Source organism: Rhinatrema bivittatum, chromosome 5 (genome assembly GCF_901001135.1).
Source record: "Rhinatrema bivittatum chromosome 5, aRhiBiv1.1, whole genome shotgun sequence".
Classification (NCBI taxonomy): Eukaryota; Metazoa; Chordata; class Amphibia; order Gymnophiona; family Rhinatrematidae; genus Rhinatrema; species Rhinatrema bivittatum.
The window spans coordinates 374100130-374117531 of NC_042619.1; the positions used below are offsets into that span (position 1 = coordinate 374100130).

General features: G+C 47.9%; 1 protein-coding gene across 2 annotated transcripts in view; it reads left to right on the plus strand.

The window, feature by feature from the left end:
• Window positions 1-17402, plus strand: part of LOC115093104 (neuronal PAS domain-containing protein 2-like) — a 260661-nt gene that overhangs the window by 117556 nt on the left and 125703 nt on the right. For both annotated transcript variants that reach the window (XM_029604797.1, XM_029604796.1), the window contains exon 5: window positions 13067-13156. In XM_029604797.1, the coding sequence (XP_029460657.1) occupies window positions 13067-13156 (90 nt within the window). The remainder of the gene's footprint in view (window positions 1-13066; window positions 13157-17402) is intronic.

Sequence of the window (17402 nt, forward strand, 5' to 3'; positions counted from 1 at the left end):
ACACACACACACATACATACACACACACATACATACACACACACACACACACCATACATACACACACACACACACACACACCACCCCATCCATCACCACCTCTGCTCCACCCCCGTTCCACCCCCAACACCATCTCCGGCTCTCTACATCTCCATCACCATCTCTGGCTTTCTTTCTTACAGATCCTCACCCTCCTGCTCTCTTGCACCCCCCCCCCCCCCCCCCCCCCCCCCCATCATCCCCACTTCCCACATGGTGCTCTTGCACCTCCATATCCTGGCTTTCTGGCATCACCTCAGACAGCTTAAGTATGAACTGCTGATTTCAGAGACCCAGGGCCTGTGCAAGGGGATTAGGTGCCCTAGGCGAGCCTTCTCCCTTGCAAACCCCCCCCCCCCCCCCGTTGCGCCGTCACTCCCCGGTCTCAGCCCCGACTCCTACCTCATTCTCGATCACTCCCGCTGACTGTGTGGTTTTCTGGGTCGCGAGCAGTTTGGGCACTGCTCGCGACCCCGCCAAATCTCCATCCTCTTTGCCACCGCTTGTGGCCCCATATGGCTTGCACCCAGTAGCGCACCAAGGGTCTCCGGCGCCCGGGGGTCAATGCATTTGTGTGCCTCTCCAGCATCCCCCCCCCTCCGTAATCCTTCTTGTACTAATGCTTAAGGTCACAGAAAATCAAGGGCATCTAGACAGAAGAATTTTTTTGGGGGGGGGGGAGCCAAAATTATATTTCATCATCACACCCACCTCTATAGCATGGATCCTACTTTAAAATTGGTTATAAAAAAAAAGTGTTAATAAAAAAGTCCAAAGGGTCTTCTGCGTGTTTAAATAGCTGGCCAGTTTCACACTATAAAATTATTTGATAGCCTCATTCAACTAATTCTATATGGCTATGAGAGTGAAGTCTGGAATATATAGGAAGGGACAGAATGTCAATATAAATCCTGCACCTCCAGTTCTGTAACTCTGTGCATCCACTGAAATTCCCCCAAGCAATGGAGCTTGAATGTTTCCCTTACTAAAAGATATTTTCAAATGCTGGTGTCACCTCACAGTAACAGCAGCACAAACACCTTCCACAATGTGAACTAACACAAAACCCCGCTAAAAAGACACTCAAAATCTATACTGCAATCCTATCATACCATAACAGTAATAACACCAAGGACTCAAACAACAATAACCCTATCTGTGAATAAGCAAGGGTAAATATTACACTGGGTCCTAGAATACCAATACACCACCTACTGAGGAAACAAAACAAACCCGATCCCTATACAGACACTACATGCTAGCAGAATCTCTCATCGTGGTCACACACACAGAGCAGAGACAGACCCTCACTAAATACAGAATACAAAATAAAGGAGCACAAATTAGAAAAAACTAAAATGGAAAACCCAAGAAACCAGACTCTCGGGTGGATTTTAAAAGCCCTGCTCGCGTAAATCCGCCCGGATTTACGCGAGCAGGGCCTTGTGCGCCGGCGCACCTATTTTGCATAGGCCGCCGGCGCGCGCAGAGCCCCGGGACGCGCGTAGGTCCTGGGGTTTTTTGAAGGGGGCGTGTCGGGGGCGGGACCGGATGATGCGGCATTTCAGGGGCGGGACGCGGCATTTCGGGGGCGGGACCGGGGGCGTGGTGCCGGCCCGGGGGCGTGGTCCAGGCCTCCGGACCAGCCCCCGGGTCGGAAGACGGCGCGCCAACAATCCGCTGGCGCGCGTAGATTTACGTCTGCTTCTCGCAGGTGTAAATCTAGGGACAAAGGTAAGGGGGGGGTTTAGATAGGGCCGGGGGGGGTGGGTTAGGTAGGGGAAGGGAGGGGAAGGTGAGGGGAGGGCGAAAGAAAGTTCCCTCTGAGGCCGCTCCGATTTCGGAGCGGCCTCGAAGGGAACGGAGGCAGGCTGCGCGGCTGAACTCTCCCCAGTTACCCAGACCTCCCATCCAACCAGTAGTAGACAATAGATGACTCTGATATCAGTTGCACAAGATAATTGGCAGGCGTAAAATTCCAAGAACAAGTTGTCAAATGCACTTGTGTAAGTCTCATGCTTACCTCATGGCCCTGCCCTAGAATGACCCTAGACTGTCCCTTTTTTTGCGCACGTAATTGTGAATGCAAGACCAGAAATACATGCATACAAGTAATGTATGTGCTTATATGCTAATTTTATGCCTCTAAAATTTTTGAAAATTCACTCCCATGGTAAATGAAAATTCAGTTAAGCAGTTTTAATGCAATTCTTTTTGATGTTCTGACCTGGGGAAGGAAGACACCCTAAAATTTACAGTACTCATACAGAATTTTATTTAGTAGTTTGATGTCATGTCTAAAGTTTTCTTTAGCAGATAGTATCCATTTTTTATGATTTTTAGATTAAGTATGCAGCAATGCACATTTTCTGTCCCTTATAAAGTAAGAGCTCAAAAACTATCCAGGAGTTAAATCTACATGATCTTTGCAATCCTCTACATTAAAGCAGGTTTTTGGCCAATTGAAATAAACTGATGATTATGTTACTATCTAAGACTTCCACTCATTAAAGATGTATTTTCTTCCATTTGTGTTTGTGCTAAAAATTTTCAGCCTTTTATAGGGATGCATATAGACATTTTGAATCTGGCCTTTAGCAAAAAGAATCTTTCTATATATATTTTAACTAGCAGTCAGTGATGCATCTGTTGGGAAACCCGGCCGCTGACAGCCGCTACTAGGTCCCCCCTCTCTTACCCACGGACACGGAGGCTCCCTGCTGGCTTCCCCATGCCAGGCCGACCCATAGCGGGGCCTTCCTGCGGCGTTCTCTCCGCAAGGGAGATGCCGCTGAACTCTGTTGTGGACTCTGCCCCTTAGGCGCGCGCGCACATAGAAGCCCGAAACTTATAGGGGCTGCAGCAGGAAACCTCGGCCCGGCCCACAATGTGATGTCATCTGCAGAGGTCTATAGATAGGCCACTTCAAACCCCTTTTCTTTGCCTTGGCAACAGGTTGACTCTCACTGTAGCTAGTTGCTGTTCCTGATCCTGCTCCAGCGTTCCTGTGTTCCTGATTTCGCTCCTGTGTCCCTGACTCTGCTCCTGCCTTCGCTTGCTTCTTCGGTTTTGACTTCGGCCTGGTTCCTGGAATTCTCTGTCTGCTGCCCGTCCTGACCCTTGGCTTGTTCATCGACTTCGACTGTCTTCTGCCTGCCCTGACCTCTGGCTTGGTTCCTCATCTTGCACCCCAGCTGCCTGCCACAACTCCTGGACCGTCTCAGTCTTCCCAAGTCTTCTGCCTGCCTCGACTCGGACCGTTCACTCTACTTCGCCAGGAGACCTTCACCTAAGTCTTGCCGGCCCCGGCACCCAAGGCCGGGGCCGGCTCAACCTGCGGGGAACGAGGGTTGGTATAGGTGAAGGTCCTGTCAGGTCTCCTAGTCCTGTTCCACCTCCCGGCTATGAGTATCACTGTAGGCCTTCCTGCAGTGGATCCTCCAAGCACTCGAGCCGGCTCAAGGGTCCATGTTCTCAACAGTTTGCCAAGGACATGGACCCGGTGGATATCCCTAGTCTCCAGGCCATTCCAGGCATGGCTCAATGCCTGCAGCAGCACTGCTTGGACCTATTGGCGGCCACGGTCGAGAGGTTGGCCAACCACCTGGACTCGGCTCCCCCAGCTGCAGCTCCGCCTCTGGCTCCCGTCCCGGCTCCTGGGCCCGCCGCATCTCTGCATTTGCCGATGCCACCTTGTTATGCTGGGGCTCCCAAGCAGTGCTGGAGGTTTCTTAACCACTGCTTCATGTGCTTCACTCTGCACCTTGCGCAGTTTCCGTCAGACCAGATTAAGACAACCTATATACTTTTCTTGTTGGACGGCCGAGTCCTGGCCTGGGCCTCTCCCTTTTGGGAGTGGGAGCGGGGCGATTCCCTGCTCGGGAATCTCCAACAGTTCATCCATGCTTTCAAGCAAGTGTTTGATGAGCCCGCTCGGCAATCCACTGCAGCTACTGAACTCCTCCATCTATGCCAGGGGTCCCGGCCTCTGGTCTACTACACAGTCGAATTTCGCACCTTGGCATCAGAACTGGGCTGGCAGGAGGACAGCCTGAGAAGCATATATCTGGAGGGCCTGTCCTCCATAATTAAGAATGAACTCGCGGCCCGGGACCTCCCTGATGATCTTGAAGCTTTGATTGATCTCACTGGGCAGATTGACCGCCGCCTTCAGCAACGGGCCCGAGAGATGAAACCAGCTCGGAGACCAGTCCCACTGGCGCCGTCTTTCTCCCGTCCGCTGGTACCTCCTCCTGAACACCAAGCTGCCTGAGAAGAGGAACCCATGCAGTTGGGTCACAGTCCTCTCACTCTGGAGGAAAAGCAGCACCCAATTCAAGGAGTGTCCGGAAAACTCCTGAGCCTAGGTGTCACTGGGGAGCTGACCCTAGGCTGTGTGAATCCTGCTCCCCAATGCACGGTTCCAGTATCCCTCTCATACTCGGGGGGTTCATTCTCCACACTGGCCTTTAATTGATTCAGGGGCTGGAAGAAATTTCATTCTGGTGGATGTGGTGGACTTCCTATACTGCTGCGTACCCCACCACTGAGGATATTCTCTATTCACGGCACTCCTCTTCCAGGCCAAGTTTCTGCTACCACCGCTCCAGTGTCCCTCTGCACCGGAGTGCTCCACGAGGAGAAGATCTCCTTCTATATCCTTGAGAAAGCGATCCATCCTATTGTCTTTGGTCTACCCTGGCTCCAGAAGCACTCTCCACTCATTAATTAGGACTCCCTCCAAATCACCACATGGAGCTCCACTTGCTTCTCTAAATGTTTGTTCAAGTTGCCGCACCCCAGCATCCCTCTGGCAATCACCTCCTTGACTCTGCCACCGCAGTTCGTGGAGTTCGCGGATGTCTTTTCTAAAGAACAGGCCGAGACTCTTCTGGAGCATCAGCCCTTTAATTGTGCTATAGATCTACTACCCGGCTCGACGCCTCCCCGGGGTCAGGATTACCCTCTATCTCTACCAGAAATGGAAGCAATGGCACAGTACATCCAAGAAAACTTGAACCGAGGATTCATTTGACCCTCGACCTCCCCAGCGGGGGCTGGGTTTTTCTTCGCGCCAAGAAGGACGGTACACTCAGACCATGTATTGACTATCAGGGTCTCAGTTCCATCACTCACTGAGATATCCTCTTCCACTCATCTCAGAGCTCCTTGACCGTCTGCAGGGGCTAAGGTCTTTACCAAGCTTGATCTCCGAGGGGCATACAACTTAGTACGGATCAGACCAGGCGATGAATGGAAAACCGCCTTCAACACTCGTGATGGGCATTACGAGTATCTAGTAATGCCCTTCAGGTTATGTAATGCCCCAGAGGTTTTTCAAAACCTCGTGAACGAGGTCTTCCGAGACATATCCAGTCCTCTGTAATAGTATACCTTGACGACGTGTTTATATACTCAAAGGATCTCTCCACGCATCGATGCGAAGTATGTCGAGTTCTACAATGTCTTTGAGAGAACCGCCTTTTCGCTAAAGCAGAAAAGTGTTTATTTGAACTGGAATCCTTGCCATTTTTAGAATATTTTGTATCTACTACTGGATTTCATATGGACCCTGAGAAGGTCTCCACCATCAGAGACTGGCCACGACCAGTAGGAATTATAGCTCTCCAGCACTTCCTTGGCTTTGCAAACTTCTACCGCCATTTTGTTCCTCACTACTTTCAAAGAGTAGCCCCTCTCACTGCCGTAACCAAAAAGGGGGCCAATGCCAAGGAATGGCCATCAGAGGCTCTCCAGGCCTTTGAAGACTTAAAGCAAGCCTTCTTACTTGATGCCTGTTTGCGCCTCCCAGATCCCACTCAGCCCCTCATCGTGGAGATAGATGCCTCTGACTTAGCTGTGGGTGTGGTTCTTAGCTAAGCCTCCAGCAAGGGCACACTACTTCCCTGCTCCTACTTCTCAAAAGTTCTCCCCCGCCAAAAGAAATTATGGCATAGGTGATAAAGAACTCTTAGCCATAAAGATGGCCTTTGAGGAGTGTCGGCAATGGCTTGAGGGGGCCCAACATCCCATCATGATATACACAGACCACAAAAACTTGGAATATCTCTGTTGGGCTCAACGGCTGAACCCCTACAAGCTCGCTGGTCCTTGTTTTTCAGCTGCTTCAATTTCTCGCTACGATACTGACTGGCATATAAGAACATCAGAGCCAATGCCCTCTCCCGGATTCTGAACTCGAGGACACACCAGTAACTCCGCAGTATATCCTAGACCCAGCTTAGGTCCTTCTGACAGCAACGGACTTAGTCCCTACAGGCAAGGTGGTTGTACCCATCCACCTGCAGAAAACAAGTCCTCTCTTGGGCTCACGATTCACTGACGGCCGGGCATCCAAGCAAGGCCAAGACATTGGAACTCTTAACCTGCCAGTATTGGTGGCCACAATTCTATCGGGATGTTCAGGCATATGTTCCTGCCCAACCTGCGACCGGCAGAAGCCTTTACCCGGTCGTCCCTGGGGACTATTGCAGCTACTACCTGTACCAGCAGAACTCTGGATGCATATCTCTACAGACTTCGTAATTGATCTACCTGTATCCGAAGGAAAGCAGGTCATCTGAGTCACCGTAGATATTCTCGAAGATGGCCCACTTCGTGGCTCTCCCAAAGCTCCCTACTGCGCCAGAACTCGTCCGACTCTTCACACAGCACATCTTCCACCTGCAAGGGCTATCACAGCATATCGCCTCAGATCGAGGATCACAGTTCACAGCAAGATACTGGAGGGCACTTTGCAAGAAGTTTGGGGTCCAGCTAGACTTCATGTCAGCCTTTCTCCCATAAAGCAACGGACAAGCAGAGCGGACCAACCGCTCTTTGAAGACATTCCTCCGTACCTTCGTGGGAGACAAACAGGATGATTGGGTGGCCCTGTGACCATGGGCAGAGTTCTCCTACAATCATCACACTCACTCGGCAACTAAAGCCTCTCCTTTCCAAGTGGTGTTTTGTAAACAACCTAAACCACCTTTACTGCTTCCTCTGTCTGTGCCTTCCTCTGTCTGTGCCTTCTCAGCTCACAGCCCGGCAACGCCACTCTCTCTTGGAATCCAGTCAAGCCAACTTCCTACGAGTGGCAGAGGCCGCTAAGAAGGATACAGCTAGACACCACCGCAAGGCTCCACTCTTTAACCCCGGAGATCGAGTCTGGGTGAGCACCCTCCACATCCGCCTTCGGATCCCCTCCATGTGGTTGGCTTCTAAATACATTGGACCCTTTTCGGTCATTGAACGCTTGGGTCCACTCTCCTACCGCTTACGGTTGCCATCTAGTCTAAGGATACACAATGTATTTCATGTCTCACTGCTCAAACCAGTGGTCCTCTCATGCTTTCACCATAATCCACCGAAGCCTCTAAATGCAATGGCAGATGAGGACCCCATCTACCAGGTGCAGGAGATCTTAGACGTCTGGTTTCATCATCAACGCTGGGAATACCTGATCTCGTGAGAGGTTTTCGGCCCGGAGAACATTTGGCAGCCTGCCTCCAATATCTTAGCCAAATCTCTTCTCCTCAAATTCCATCAAGAGCATCCAAACAAGCCAAGAACCCCGGAGAGAGGGCGTAAGAGGGGGGGTACTGTTGGGAAATCCGGCTGTGGACAGCCGCGACCGGGTCCCCCATCTCTTACCTGCGGACTTAGAGGCTCCCTGCCGGCTTCCCCATGCCAGGCGGACCCGCGGCGGGGCCTTCCTGCGGCGTTCTCTCCATGAAGGAGATACCGCCGAACTCTGCTTGGGACTCTGCCCCTTAGGCACTCGCGCGCGCAGAAGCCCGAAACTTAAAGGGGCCACAGTGGGAAACATCGGCCCGGCCCCAACCTGACGTCATCTGCAGAGGCCTAAATATAGATCACTTCAAACCCCTCTGCCTTGCCTTGGCAACAGGTCGACTCTCTGAGTAGCTAGTTGCTTTTCCTGCTCTTGCTCCAGCGTTCCTGTGTTCCTGACTCCGCTCCTGTATTCCTGACTTCGCTCCTGTGTCCCTGACTCTGCTCCTACCTTCGCTTGCTTCTTCGGTTTTGACTTTGGCCTGGTTCCTGGAATTCTCTGTCTGCTGCCCGTACTGACCTTTGACTTGTTCACCGACTTCGTCTGTCTTCTGCCTGCCCTGACCTCTGGCTTGGTTCCTCATCTTGCACCCCAGCTGCCTTCCACAACTCCTGGACCGTCTCCGTCTTCCCAAGTCTTCTGCCTGCCTCGACTCAGACTGTTCACCGGACTCTACTTCGCCAGGAGACCTTCGCCTAAGTCCCCCAGCACCCAAGGGCTCAACCTGCGGGGAATGAGGGTTGGTATAGGTGAAGGTCTTGTCAGGTCTCCTGGTCCTGTTCCACCTCCCGGCTACAAGTACCGCTGTAGGCCTTCCTACAGTGGATCCTCCAAGCCCTCGAGCCGGCTCAAGGGTCCACGTTTTCAACAGCATCTTTCTGATTGTGAATATCTGTGGCGTTCGTTTTTAGTATGTCTAGAACAGATGTAAGCAACTCTGGCCCTCGAGTTCTGCAAATAGATCTGATTTTCAGAATATCTGCAGTGTATATGCATGAAATATATTTGCATACAATGGAGACAGTGCACACAAATATATTTCATGCATATTCATTGTTGATATCCTGAAAACCAGACCTGTTTGTGGAACTCAAGGACCAGAGTTGCCTACCCCTGGGTCTAGAATATAGGAATTCACATCTGAAGAAGAGACCTCTGAGATCTCAAAACCTCATGCATTATGGCATCTTTTTTATTGGCCCTTTAAACCAGTGGCATAGCCACTGGTGGTCCTGTGAGGGCTGTGATCCACCCACCTTGGAATCAGGCCCCAGACACTGTAGTGGCGCAGTGATGACGTGCCCGTGGGAATCCCACCCCCTGTAGTCACATGAGCAGAACTGTGGCAGCACGGTGATGACCTGTTCACATGGGTTACACCCCTCGCGGGCTGAAGAGAACTGCGGTGGCATGGTAATGATGTGCCTATGAGGTTCCCACCTCCGCAGGCACAAGAGTAGAACTGTATGGCACAGTGATGACCTGTCTCTGAGAGTTCTGCCACCCTATAGGCTGAATAAGACTGTGGTGATGCCGAAGAACATGCCTGACAAATTCAGGAGGTGAGGGAGGCAGGCAGTGAAAGTGAAGGGAGAAGAAGGAAGTCTCATTCCCTCACCTCCTCTCCCTATCCCTTTCCTTCCTATCTTCCTCACTTGCTTAACTCCCCTTCCTTCCCTACTGAGAACAGTGAGAAAGGATGGGAGAGCTTAGCTGAATAAGTGAAATGGAAGGTAAAAGATTGTGAGTGAGAGGGAAGGAAAGGGAATTAGTGAGAAATTAGTGAAGTGAGAAGGCATGAGTAAGGGGAAGAGAAGGGTGATGAGTGAGAGGGGAGGGAAGGAGAAGAAAGGAAAGGGAATGGAGGAGGAATGAGAGGGAAAGGAGGATGAAAAGGAAGGAACTGAGGGGGAAGGAAAGGAAGGAAGTAGTAATAGGGAAGGAAAAGGGTGAGTGACTCAGGATCCATCGGTGGAAAAGCGGCTATAAGCGCTTCCATCTTCGAGAGCAGCGGTGACAGAGCTGCTGGAATCGGATCGATAGTCGGTTCCACAATTGGCACCGGTTTTGGTATTGGAGGAACTTGGAGTCTGTGCATCACCTTATCGATGGCCTCCTGAACCATCCGGTCCAGTTCTTCACGGAGACCTGGAGCAAGCAGCCCCAGCTCTGGAAGGGAGGAAGGAGGCAGAGGCATAGCCGGAGGGACCACAGTTAAAGGCGGAGTCGCGGCTCCAATACCCATCTGGTTGAGGGTTTCCTCGGTGACCCGGTCACAGAAAGGGTCAGTGCCTTTTCTGGACGGGGTTTCTACAATGGTGGCTCAGACGATGGCGAGGTTGAAGATTTTCCTTCCTCGATGGTCCGAGACTTGCGGTGTCGATGCCGATGTTTCTCTCTACGATCCGCTCGGTCCTGAGGGGGAGCAGAGGTAGTTGAAGGCCGAGAAGTCGTCGACGCTGGACAGTCACCGGCCGGTGGCCGATACTGGCGCGAAGTGGACGGTGCTGGTTCAGATGACGTCGATGCAATAGACGGCGTCAGAGTTTGAGAACGGAAGAGAAGTTCCATTTTCTCCATTCTGGCCTTGCGACCTTTTGGTGTCATTAAGGCACATTTGGTGCAAGTCAGGACATCATGCTTGCACCCGAGAAACATTACACAGACTTTATGCTGGTCTGTAATGGACATGGTGCGAGTACAGTCTGGGCACTGACGGAACCCCGATGCCATGGCCTTTGAAAAATTTAGCCATGTTACAGTTGACGGCCAGTAGGCCGCGAGGGCCAAACTCGACGGGAATCGATCGAAACCGGGTAAAAAGCTTACCGGAGTACCGCGGATTCAAAAATACCCTGTGGGGTATGAAAGTTTTTAGTAATTCCGTGAGGAAAATTCCTGTCAGGAATCTCTGTGGAGCTCCTTAACCCATGTGGCTACTGCTGCGCGGAAAAAAAGAAGACTGAAGAGGGACCCCTGCTAGCTGCAGGTTTAGTGCCATGCTGGGCATGCCCAGTAGGTGCCAGTCAAAGTTCTCGAAACTTTGACAAAAGTGTTCCGTGATTGAGCTCCATCAATGATGTCACCCATATGTGAGGACTACCATCCTGCTTGTCCTGTGAGAAAGCTGTGTTGTCGGAGGGAGCCAGATGGGTCGGAGTGGACTGGATGTACATAAATATTATTTTGAAGGTAGAGGAATGGGTTGGGCTCAGCCCTGCTTTAACCTGATACATTTTTAAAGAGATTTGGGGAGCAGGAGAAAGGAAAATTGGCCTCTGCTCAACTGCTACTTTTTTTAAAATATTATTCAGCTAACTTTAGGGCTGCAGTTTTTCCGACCAGTTAGCCAGATCACTTTACCCAGCTAGGGAGAGGACACCTGAAGATTGAAGCGGTGGAGAGAACGGGAATAGGAGTCCTCAGTCCGGTTGGCAGGAGAGTGGGTTCCAGTTGGCAAGCAGAAGAAGAATGGAGTCAAGTTTGGAGGGAGCAAATATTTTCCACTGAATTTTCAATAAGCGACATCTAGTTTGTATGTACTGTACAAACCTTTACCCCCACTTCACCCCGAGCTAAATTATGTCATTCAAGGAACCCTCAATTAGCAAAATCGCAACACTTCCCTAAAGCAGTATGTTGGAAGACTTCTGTGGTAATGAAAAACCGCAAAAGTAATAGCAAAAATTGTCATACTTTCTAACACATCACTTTAACCGCAATGGTATTTGGTTGTGGAATACACTGTTATGCAACATTCCAACTCATGGGTGCAGTTGACGACATTTAGGGGATTTTAAATTCAAGGGCTGGTTTCCAAAAGTGCTCCTATACAGATTTTTCACCATTAAACCAAATTCATGTGTTTTAATTGCAATCTGTTTTGAAGAAATTAAGATAATTTTGAGTCACTGTCATAACAGGCAATACACAGATGTTTTATAGATTACAGACTTTTTTAAAAATATGCTTTCCAGATGGCAGAAAAGTGTACATTCTCTGGTTAACAGCAAGATCACTTTGAATCTCTGAACAGTCTTTCTTCTGTTGCTTGACAGATAATGCAACAACCTATTTCCTTATATTTCTCTGATATTGGCAGCTCTACAAATGTTCTTCTGATATTTATCAATATTCAGCGGACATTACCACTGACTGCTCCACTTTGTTCTTTTAATGTCTCCCGTTGTAGTCACACACAGAGGCACAGCACAACTGTGCCCACAATGATTAGGCCATTTTATTAACAGGGCAAAAGTTCTTATTCTATCACTGTTAAATACTGAAGTAATAATGACGAATAGAGAATGCGTTTCCTGGCAGTTATTGCCCCTCTAAGGGAGGACTTCAGGTTTTGCCTTGGCTTCCCTCACAATTATGGAGGTTGTTACTGTTACAAACTTCCCACACTGAAAAATAAAAATAAAACTGAAGCTAAAATTGCATATGCACTGATTCTGAATTCACTTCATTCCTGTGGTGGCTCTATTAAGGCGCATGTCATTGGCCTACACACCTGGCCGAGGTGCATGGCAAAGGGAGCCCTCAGGTCAGCTGGTGCCATATTGGATTTTGGTGCCAGTGGGGCAGGGACTTTCTCCTTACCCCTGAAGACCTGAGGCTGTCCTGGGGTAAGGAGAGGAACTGGTAGCAGGGGCAAAATTTGTGTGAGGGGGGGCAAGTGTTCTTTATTCCACTCTAGTGCAGGATAGGGTTTATGGATGGAGGTGGGGGTTTCCTGACCAGGGTGGAGGAATGTGATGCAGGGCAATGCCTAGAGGGTTGCCTACCACAGGGAGTGGATGCTACAGGGGGAATACTGCCAGGGGCGGGGCTTTTGCTGCCCAGGGGGAGATCTGAGAGCCTTTTAATATTAATGAGTTGTTTTGCATTCATTTTTATATGATGCAGCTCATTAACTTTGGCTGCTTGTTTTGCAAAATTTTGTAAGATTATCAGTAACACTCTTATGAGTATTACTAATAAAGCACATTAATGAGTTTTAACATTCAAGTACTGATGTCTATGTTTAGCATACATTAACATGGCAATGCCATTTAGTAAACAGGCCCCTTTTTGAGGTAGAACAGTTGTACAGCCTGTTTTTTCTTCAGTTGGGAGAAAACCCCAATTCTTTTACAAAATGCACATTTTCACCCCATATTACCCCATTTCTCTGTGCATGGCCTTTGTGTTTGTTCACTTTCTGAACACTGCTGAATGTGGAAAAAAATAATAGACATTTGCTAAAATTCCCATCTCATGAGAACACATTCAATGTGCAGTTTACTTAACGTTTCCTTGTATTGCTCTTAAGCTAGAGTCCACTTTGTTACATGCAGTGCAATTATGGCTCTTTCATGCCAGTTGTAAGCAAGCATCATTGTTTCTATTAAATATTCACCAGTCCCAACATTGCTAAGAAGTTCTCTTCTGTGTTGTTTTACGCAGGCACTAGATGGCTTCATAATAGCAGTGACTACAGATGGAAGCATCATATACGTCTCTGACAGTATTACGCCTCTACTTGGACATTTACCAGTGAGTGATCATTTCACTTATGAGTCTTTCCTTTTACACAGTTCTGAAATTAAAACTATACAGTGCTAACTGCTGTTCCTGTTCAAGATTTTAAGGTCTTAGCACGCCTCTACTTGGACATTTACCAGTGAGTGATCATTTCACTTATGAGTCTTTCCTTTTACACAGTTCTGAAATTAAAACTATACAGTGCTAACTGCTGTTCCTGTTCAAGATTTTAAGGTCTTAGCAGGTCTGCTGGGTATATATTATTTTCAAGTTCTTGGGCTGAAAATGTATAAGCCATTTGCTTTGAAAGATGTTGCATGATGTAAAATGGATGTTGCATGATGAAAAAATAGAAAATGGCCCATTAGTGAGGTCTGTAGTGAAAAATATTGTTCCTGTTGGAAGCCAGTAATAACCAACTGGATTATACTGTACTGACTTCAGGAAATATTGCCTCCAAATTTCATTATCGCCACCGTGGGAGGTCAGTACTAAATATGATGTCATTATGACTTGAAAATGACAGTCTTTGCTTTGCGACATTTTGAGGACATGCAGAAAAGGAAAGTTTGATGATAGCATCGTACTGACAGTTCCCTGATATATAAACACTTTTTGAAATGTAAGGTAAAATTAGTAATGCCTTTGGAATTTCATAGGGCCCGGGATATTAAAGGGTTTTTCTATTTTGTGTCTGTAGAAAAAAAAATAATAAAAATTACTAGTTTCAGAAAAATTGCTTAGTACATAGACTTCTTATTAGTCAATATGTGTGTGTGGCGGGGGGGATCACCGATTGTGCTCCTGTCCCTGTTTAGTAGTACAAGACATTTTAGGTGTGGAAGCCCAGAGTTGTCTTTGTTGTGAAGAGTTTGGTAAAAAAAAGTTGTTTGTTGGTGTGATACTGAGGAACTGATGTTTGTGTTTTATTCAGTTGTATTAATCCATTTGTGTGTTAAAGGGCATGGTGGGGGTCTCCTCTTAAGACAGATGAGAGGAGATGATTGGTTGGGGAATAGCCTGGGAATTGCCCTTTCTGAGTATGGAATGGAGGAAGAAAGGGACCTGCAGGTTGTAGAGAACCTGGGGTGGCCAGCTCGCAGGCTGGAGGGCCTGAGGACCCTCCCAGTAGGGAGAAGGGCCCTGCAGGGGCTTCTCCCTTCAAGGGAAGAGGCCCAAGACCAAGGCGTTGGAATAGAAGCAATTCCTCCCCCTGAGGAAGTGGCCGCAGGATATTAGGACGGGATGGTTCCCAAACAAGGAGTAACCCAAAAGGATGGTCAGAGCGTGAAGGAGACCAGGGAGGCCTGCACGCTGCTGGAAGGATGAAGTCAAGAGGAACGAGGAGAAGAGCAGATTCCACGGAGATGTGAGTAAAAAGAGAGGGAATGGACTAAGAGAGGTGAAAGCCATGTTCCACACAGGAGTTTGGTGTTTAAAACGAAGAGGAGTCTGAAGAGTACCCTTGTGAGGAGTGAGATTGCAATTGGAAAGAGAGGTACCAGAAGGGTGGGGAACTTCTAGTACTAGAATATAATAGGATATAAGCCATACAGTAGTGTTTGGAGAAAGTTCTGAGAGTAATGGGATGAAGAATGTGCTTTGAGATGGGAGTTGGCATTCCAAGAGCTGGGGTACTGTGGTCAAATATTGGTCTTGACGGTATATCTCATGAATGTTAATTTATTCAGTATTGTCTAGCTGTCCTCTATATGTTATGTCTATAATTGCTGGTTGGGATTTCCAGATGAATATTTATTGAGTGAAGATATCCTTGGGCACTTTTTATTTTCCCAAGGATATCTGAGGGACCAGCAAAGTGAAGGTATCCTGGAGGGGCAGAATTCCTGGAGAGGAGAGAGAGAGATGTATCTCTTGCTGACTAGATCAAGAGAGAAAGAGAGAAGCATTACCCACCCCACTGCTTCTACGCAGACCCCCTTCACAATCCGCATGACCTATTTGCTGAACCCACAAAACAAGCAATAGAAACTGACCCTTGCTGTATATAGTTAGATCCACTTGATATTTTATGTACTTTGTAAGAGGGGCTACAAACAGTTTGTGGATTATGGATCCTTATTGAGAGGACATTATTCAGCCACTAAGCAGCTTGGCTAGTTAGCCGGATAAACCTGTCTTAAAGTTAGCTGCATAAACTTATCCGACTAACTAGCAGGATATATTCAGCGGTGTGACCTTTAGATGTGACTCAGTTATTTACACTTTCGAATAATAGAAGGACTAGGGGGCATTCCATGAAGTTAGCAAGTAGCACATTTAAGACTAATCGGAGAAAATTCTTTTTCACTCAACGCACAATAAAGCTCTGGAATTTGTTGCCAGAGGATGTGCTTAGTACAGTTAGTGTAGCTGGGTTCAAAAAAGGTTTGGATACGTTCTTGGAGGAGAATTCCCTTAATGGCTATTAATCAAGTTTACTTAGGGAATAGCCACTGCCATTAATTGCATCAGTAGCATGGGATCTTCTTAGTGTTTGGGCAATTGCCAGGTTCTTGTGGCCTGGTTTGGCCTCTGTTGGAAACAGGATGCTGGGCTTGATGGACCCTTGGTCTGACCCAGCATGGCAATTTCTTATGTTCTTATGACAAGAGTTAGCCACATAAGTTAAATGATTAAATCTGAATATCAGAGTTAGCTGCATAACTTGTGCGGCTAACTCCACTCCTTATCAAAATGCCTCCCACCCCCAGAACGCCCCCCACTTATGCAGCTAGAATTTAGCTGCATATGGCATTGAATAACGTCATTTTGCCATTTACACTGATAACTTTTCAGTTATCCCTTTAAATGGCTTTTGAATATCGACCTCTAATATTTTTCTCTCACCTTGCTATTCTATTTCCAAATATGGGTAAATATGTCTGAAAATTGCCTGCCTTGGGTGCTGTTAAAAGTACACTGCCCTTGGCAGTAAATCTATAGAACAGCCATATGGTCTATGCAGCTAAAAGTGTCAGCTCCCTTTTTGTCTAAAACATCCCAGTATGCCACATACTTTTCCAGCAATCATCTAATCCCATCTTTAAGTGCCAGAATACACATGGCTTGGATTCTCTTATTTATTTCGTTTATTATTATTTATTTATATTCAATTTTTCGGCCCTTCAGAGTGGATTACATTCAGGTATTGCAGGTAATTCTTCAAACCCTACTTCTTGGGCTTCTTCATTGGACACACAATTCTGCCACAATATGTTGCTGGGAAAATCACCTGCCAGATCTTCCAATTACTATGCGACTCAAGCCTTTCCAGCCGTGGAAGACCAAGAATTATTGGGATATATGGTGCTCTGATGAGATGAAAAACAAGAGTTTCGGGGGAGAGAGAGAAGGAGGAAGGAGTGGGTTACCGGCTACCCCCCTGCTCCCCGATACCTGCCATTAAGGAGGGCTTTCTTGATTCCATCCGCTGAGTTTGTTCATCAGCTGAAAGCCCCGGGACTTTGGAACAGCTGAGGCAGAGTGCGTGAGCACGTTGGAAGGGGCGTGGCTGCTTTCATAAAATCTTCAACGGGCCAGCGCGTGGACGCCGCCGGCGCGACGCCTAAGCTGCGCGCGCCGAAGGGGCGCGCGGCTTAGTCCGGCTTCGTCCGGGTGAGTTTGGGTGTTTGGCCAGGAACTTTGTCTTTGCTAAAAATTTTCTTCGGATGGGGAAGAAAAGGAAAGCAAGGACTTTGACCTCATCTCCTGTGCCTCAAGTGAGTACCGGCCCAATGGATCAACACGTGGTGAGGCAGAGAGTTGATCCAAGCGAGGACGTTATTGGGAGCCTATCTTTGGCTTCCATTAGTCCAGGAGAAGGACCCGCTTTACCACCGCAGCCTGGTAAGAGCCCATCCACTGAACTGGCGACAGAACTGGTAGGAATCCATCCCTTGGAAGTAAGTTTGGTAACCCGAACTGAAAACCAAGGGGTTGAAAAATCATTGATTGAAGTTTTATCGGGTGAATCTATACCAGTTCTTTCTAGTAGCACTGTCAGAGATATTACACCTGACAATGTTACACTATCTGATGTATGGAAAATTATTTCTAAACTAGATAACAATATAGCTATAATGAATAGATCATTGTCTGCTGTGATAAATCTAAATACTGAGAAAATAAATGAACAAGGGATAAGAATTTCAGAGTGTGAAAAGGAGGTGTTAGACTTGAAAGAGAAAATGCAAGTTTTATACATGATAGTCTAATTATTCATAAGGAATTAGAACGAATGGAAAATGCTCTGAGA